The sequence below is a fragment of the Bremia lactucae genome (genome assembly GCF_004359215.1).
Source record: "Bremia lactucae strain SF5 chromosome Unknown BlacSF5_NotPlaced_104_SHOA01000050.1_9567bp, whole genome shotgun sequence".
Taxonomy (NCBI): domain Eukaryota; phylum Oomycota; class Peronosporomycetes; order Peronosporales; family Peronosporaceae; genus Bremia; species Bremia lactucae.
The window spans coordinates 3384-9567 of NW_027152117.1; the positions used below are offsets into that span (position 1 = coordinate 3384).

The 6184-nt window shown below is 46.0% G+C and overlaps 1 protein-coding gene across 1 annotated transcript; it reads right to left on the reverse strand.

The window, feature by feature from the left end:
• Window positions 1-4208: 4208 nt before the first annotated feature.
• CCR75_009823 (uncharacterized protein) lies at window positions 4209-5716 on the reverse strand (the record flags this gene model as incomplete). The annotated part of the gene is made up of 1 exon (XM_067967859.1): window positions 4209-5716. The coding sequence occupies exon 1, from the start codon at window positions 4707-4709 to the stop codon at window positions 4209-4211; it is 501 nt and encodes a 166-aa protein (XP_067817650.1). The 5' UTR covers window positions 4710-5716.
• Between the last annotated feature and the right edge of the window lie 468 nt (window positions 5717-6184).

Below are 6184 nucleotides of genomic sequence, written 5' to 3' on the forward strand. Positions count from 1 at the left end.
GAGCAGAGGTATTTCGAGCAATATGCTCGACAGAAACGGAATCTACTCATTAGTTAAAAAGGTTTTATATTTAATTTTATAAATATAAATCAGTCTTAAACTACTTCCTAGATAATAAGTGCGCACTAGGAGACGGGTAATCGCTTCCGTGACGACAAATATTCTAAGGTACAAGTTTGTTGGGTGAGGTCGCTTTAGGCCCCCACCAACTACCTCACTGCACGTGACAAAAAGAGGTCAAACCGCATTTTAGCTACGCTTCAAGGTATGAGCTTGTAGTGCGAGGCAGCTTTAAAAGCGCCCGCCTACACTCGGTAGCACTAGCAAGCACCTTGGCGCAGGAGCTTGGTAAGCAAGCCCTGGCAAGGCTCTAAGGCAGTCCTCCTGGGTAATATGCTGCTCATTTGAGCAGTTTGAGGCGTTTGTGCTCGAACTGCGAATGGCGGCGTCCGAGGCACATATCCATGCTGTGGCGAATTCCGTCCTTAATATTCAGGATGAGCTTAGGCGTGTACAGGCTTGAACGAGGCTCTCAACAGGACTGTTGAGATGCTCTCCGCCCGGCCTCAGCAGCCGAGGCCATTTGAATGAACCTACCAGAGTTCGATGAAACTGCAGCGCACACGATTGTCTACTGGCTATAAGCCGTTGAGCAATGCGGTTTCGCGCAGCTCTAACCAGCCGAATGGTATGTCGCATTTGCGTGGTAAGGCCTCCGAGTGGACTTGCTCGGCGCTTATGGCGGGCGGTAAGGCGTTTCACACATGGGCGATCTTTAAGACAAAGGTTCGCACCATGTATCAGCCGCCGAACAAGGAAGTATTGATTCAGGCGCGCTTCTTCGGAGCGTGATAGGTGAAGTGACCCCTGCAAGAATAAGTGCAGGAGATGTGCTCGCTGTCGCTATCCATTTGTTGGAAGGATGCGACTTTCGGTTGCGTAACAACTGCTGGTGCAACCGTTGTCTGAGTGCACATTAAAGTCAAAGATGGCGGCCAGAATTGGCAAATGGCTAATTAATGCAATACATCATAAGTTCTACTTCTACCTGGTCAAGCCTACAACAATCTACATGGCCCAACGACTCCACAAGACCATCTTGCTGCACGGGCTGCTGCCGATGCTGCCGACGTCATTTCGTCTCAAGTCAGCGTAGGAGCAAGCGAAGGCGCGACACTTCCTCGAGAAAGAGAGAGTAGAGCCTCTGGAGATAAAAGCAACCGACTGGATAGAGGATAGACTAGAATGACTAATTGGAAGTTTAAGTCGCGATCTGGCGCAGGAACGAAAGGATCGTACCAAGCAGAAGCAGAAGTCCAAACGGTACGCGCACGAAGCGTATTTAGCCAGTTCCTGGCGGCTAGAGAAGGCAGAGCAAGAGCGTACTCAATTGGATAAGCGACAGTAATCGCAGCTGCTAACCCCGCATCGCCATTTAAGGCACCGCAGCGTCGGGAACAGTCTTCGAGACATTTTTTTTCGCCACCGGCTAAACAAGAATTCCGTCTACCCCAACACTATGGATACAAGATACCATGTGTCGAAGATATGAAGCTGCCAATTGAGCGCTTAAGTGTTAAGGAAGAGTATCTGGGACTAGGATCGGGATTCAAGAATTAAATACTTAAATTTTTGGATGAACTGGTTGCGGCGCAACTCGTCAGTGGCGGTAACTGGCCTGAAGAGTTTAAGTCAAGGGCGTTAAACCGTTATCTGGACGGCCCAGCAAGTTAATACTTTGGAAAGATGAAGGCTGTTTGGGCGACAGAAACTTGCACAGTGGCGCATTTGATGAACAAGATGCTGGAGGTATACAGAAGTGAAATTACGGTGGACTATGCAACGAGATTAATGCAAGCCAGAAAGCCAAGAGATAGGAAATGGGTTGGTCGATACCAATATTTGATCGCGATAGCTGGAACAGCTACTTGTCCTGATCGTTTCGTGCTAGATTACATCTGTGAGGGAACGACACCAGAGACGAGACGCGCGATGTTTTCCTGCTTGAATAGACGTCAAAGAGATCACTTGAGACAGGCCTGGGAGCTAGCTGACTTCGCGAGTACGTTTAAGCATGTGTCAGACGTGACCAGTGGCACAAGAAACTCAAAAGCTATGTTCACGGTGCTGTCAGGACCGTGGCAAATGTAATGGGGTTGGTCATCTCAAGCGAGATTGCAAAAGGGTGCTGACACTTCAAACGCGGCTTTCTCACGAAGAATAGCTTGTGGAATGTCGAAGTACACGTGGATCCTGAACAATGGCGCAAGCCGTTACTGACTATGGACTTAGAGATGCTGACCAATGTAAGTCTTGAGACGAATTGTGCGAGGTGGCCGATGGATAGACGATTAAGGTCAGCAAAATGGGAAATGTTAACATGCTGGTGCGAGTAACTGGTAAACAGTAGTCAGCAATGTCTATTTCGCGGAAGGCCTGGCGCACAACTTACTCTTGTACTGTGAGTAAGAGAAATAAGGAGTTGTTTTGTTCTACACCAATGGCCAGCGATATTTGAAGCGGGCACGCGATGACATGCCTGTGTCCAAAGTCATGAAGAACAGCAATGTCCTGACGTTACATGCTGAGACTGTTTTTCAACAGATAGTCATGTGTGATGTGGTGTATGCTGCTGTGCAAACGAACGATAGAGAAGCTACAAGCGACGAAAAGATCAAGTGTACATTGTTAGAATTGCGCAAACGACTTGTACACATCGCTTTTGATACCGTTGAAAAGTTAGCCGAAGCTCATTCATCGGAGATCGAACTGATCGATCGTAGTCCTCCGAATCGCCTAATTGTGCTCAAGGGAAGCTGGCGAAAAATGCACAGTCCAAACAAGAATCTGGAAACAGTGCACCTATAGACCGCAATGGAAGCATCATTTGCAGTACCTCAAAGGACCTATGACGCCCACGGATCGAAACAGAATCGCTACATGGTAAACTTTAATGATCACGCATTTAATTACCACCGAGTGTTCTTGGCACAAATCAAAGATCAAGCTGCAAGAATGTTCGAGCATCTCTAAATTCAATTTCAGCGAATGTTCAATTGCAAGATTAACGTGCTACGTACCGATGGACGTGGTGAGTACAAGTGCATTGACATGCTCTGCAAGTTACGGGGGTAGAACGACAAGTGAGTGAAGCAAACAATCAAGCTTCAAAGGAAAAAGCAGAACGAATGCATCGTAAAGTTCTTAACATGGCCAGATGTATGATTTTCGCAACTGGTCTGCCCTAACACTTTTGGGGTGACGCGGTTCAATACGCTACGTACGTTCTTAATAGAGTCCCTACCAGTGCGAACGTCTCAACAATTGTTTAATCTTGATCAATCTTGACGCCTCCATTATCACACTTGAAGAAAACGCAGCCCAGGACTGCGCCAAGGTCTTTCAACTCAAGTACGTGCATTTCCGTAAGAAATCGATGTCCCCAGTAGAGGTTTCAACCAGTAAAAAATCCCAGTCTGTCCGACATCGTCGTATTTGGTAGCCCATGTACTATCTATCGCACCCCCGCAAGAAAGTGTAGCGGAGCTACCTCGCTCCTAACGTCAGAGGAAAACTTTCAGACTCAGAGAGTCGCTTAGTTCTATTGAACTAATGGGTTTAACAACTTAGGGAGTCGTACAAGCTATCAAGCTTAAGGAATCCTAGTTCAAGGGGTTCAGGGGTTCGTAGAGCCAAGTGGTAACTAGTGCCCAAGAGGATATACCTTAGAAAGGCTTCTATCTCTTACAGATCAATGCGCAAGCCTTAGGAATGCACTTAACGCTTTAAGATCAAAAGGGGAACTGAACTTTATTCAACTATTTAAATCTAAAAACCTTACCTTAGCTAAATTATAATAGAAATTTCGGCCGCCAGATTTATATTTGGCGGCGACCCATAATAAATGGGATTTAAGTAACTAACTATTTTAAAACTAGATAAAAGGATATTTTACCCATAAAGTAAATGTACCACAACATCGGTTCTCTAACCGATGTGTGCCCCATTACAAATCAGCTGTAAACGTAAACAAAGAGAGAGACAGATAAGATTTCAATTGCATGTTTAGTATCAGATTGCGTCACCTTGTCATCATTTGGCCTTGAACTTATTTGTTTGAGCAATTTTTTTTGTCCTAAGTGAGAACAGTAACCAATTCCTGATGAACTTCTGTCAGTATGAGCTGATAATTTCAAAAAAAGCAATGGCTAAAAAATAAGTCGAAGGTGTTTATTTGGTGCTAGGCATTCGTGTTCAAGTCCTTTCAGTATCTTAACGTCCATCCCTGCCTTCTGAAGCAATTGCACTCCCTCACAAACTACAAAATTTTTCGGCTCCATCACACCAACAACAACACGAGCAACTCCTGCACGAAAGCAGCTCTGCACACAAGATACGTTATTCGACATTCTTTTGCTGCACGGTTCCATTGTTGTATAAACAGTGGCTCCTTGCGCTTGCAAATTAAGCTTTATCAGGGCCACCTGCTCTGCGTGTGTGTTTCCCGGCAACTCGCGCGAGAAACCGGTACTTAGTACTTGTCCGTCACGCACCACAACGCAGCCAACGCAGTAGGCGTTTTCACTTGGCTGCGACCGATGCGCTTCTGCAATGGCCATGCGCATGAAGGCTATGTCCAACGAATCCTGTTGTTCAATCATCTTCATTATATCTACTTCGATGTTCCTAACATATCGGCAAAATAGCATTACTCTCCATTAACGGTTTACAGATATAGGAGCAAGTTCGACAAAAGAGCACGCGAAAAATACAATCATCAAGTTTATTGACGATGATACAGAAGGACTCAAGTGCCATTTTACGAGCATTATTGCTACCTACAGTGACGGTGGTAACCGACTTTAATCCGTAGAAGCAAGCGAACTTAGCAGATTCGAGGATGCCAGTTCATCCAGCACGTGAAGGAACGCACGTTCCATGAGATCAGCGTTGGCTTTTTGCGTCTTTTTGAAAGCTTCAAGCGTTAGCGGGTCGCCAAGGCCATTAGCCATATTGTCAACGATAGAGAACATAGCGCATGGCATGCGCAATTCATTCAGAAGCTCCGCTTCATTAGCACCTGTCATCCCAATAAAATGTCCTAATTGCGCAAAAAAACGCACCTCAGACTTCGTTTCAAAGCGTGGACCCGCAGTCTGCACATACACGCCCCCCACGTGCGGTTCAAAGCCACCGGTAGAGAGCGCCTGCGCCAGCATATCTTTTAATTTGCCATGAAGTTCTGGTACCACGTGCGCATCGTAATCGTGGGACAAATGCATGATATGAAAGGGGTTGAAATAATCCTCAGGCACCACGAAGCGACCCACGCCAATCGAGGGCATCATAGACCCAACGGAGTAGACGCCCACAGCCGCATCACAGCCAAGGGACTTGAGCGCAAGTGCAATGGCCCGATAATTTATTTGCCGCGGTTGGCGATACTTGCCATCGGGATCAGCATGATGACGCTGCACAAACACGAGCTGGAGCGGGATGTCGTGTTCCGAGCGCGATGGCCAAGTGCCGACGTGGCACACGACAGAGCCATGCTCAGTATCGACGACTTTCTCGACAAGAACTGAGCAGACTTTCGTGGCGTGAAATAGGCTTGAGCCGCCAAGCACGCCAAGCACGTGAGTTTGAGAGACCATGCTGATATGGCACGCTTCAGCAAAAACTTTTGTAACCTCAATAATGAATGGAAATTTTTAATAAACAGATTCGACAAGGTTCATCGAGCCGTTTGGGTGGATGAGGTACTTCAAGGGTATTAGTTCCAATATGTTTACGACACATACGGCATTCCATTTATTGGGAAGAAAGGCCCTTATTTCGGTTCGCTACGTTCATTTGCACCGAAGCAGAGCCATCCCCTAGCGCGTTGGATACCGATGACGTGTTGAAAAGCCTATTCTGCAAATCCGGCGTAAACTTGTCGAAAAATCCTTTTTTTACAAAAACATGCAAATATGACTCATTATCCATTATAAATGGGATTTAAGTAATTAACTATTTTAGAATAGGATAAAAGGCATAAAGTAAATAAACCACAACAACGGCTCTCCAGCCGATGTGCCCATTAGGCACCGGTACAAATAGCGAATGTGGTCGCCGCCAGATATAAATCTGGCGGCCAAAATCTATTTTTAATTAGCTAGGGTAGTTTTTTTTTGATTTAAAT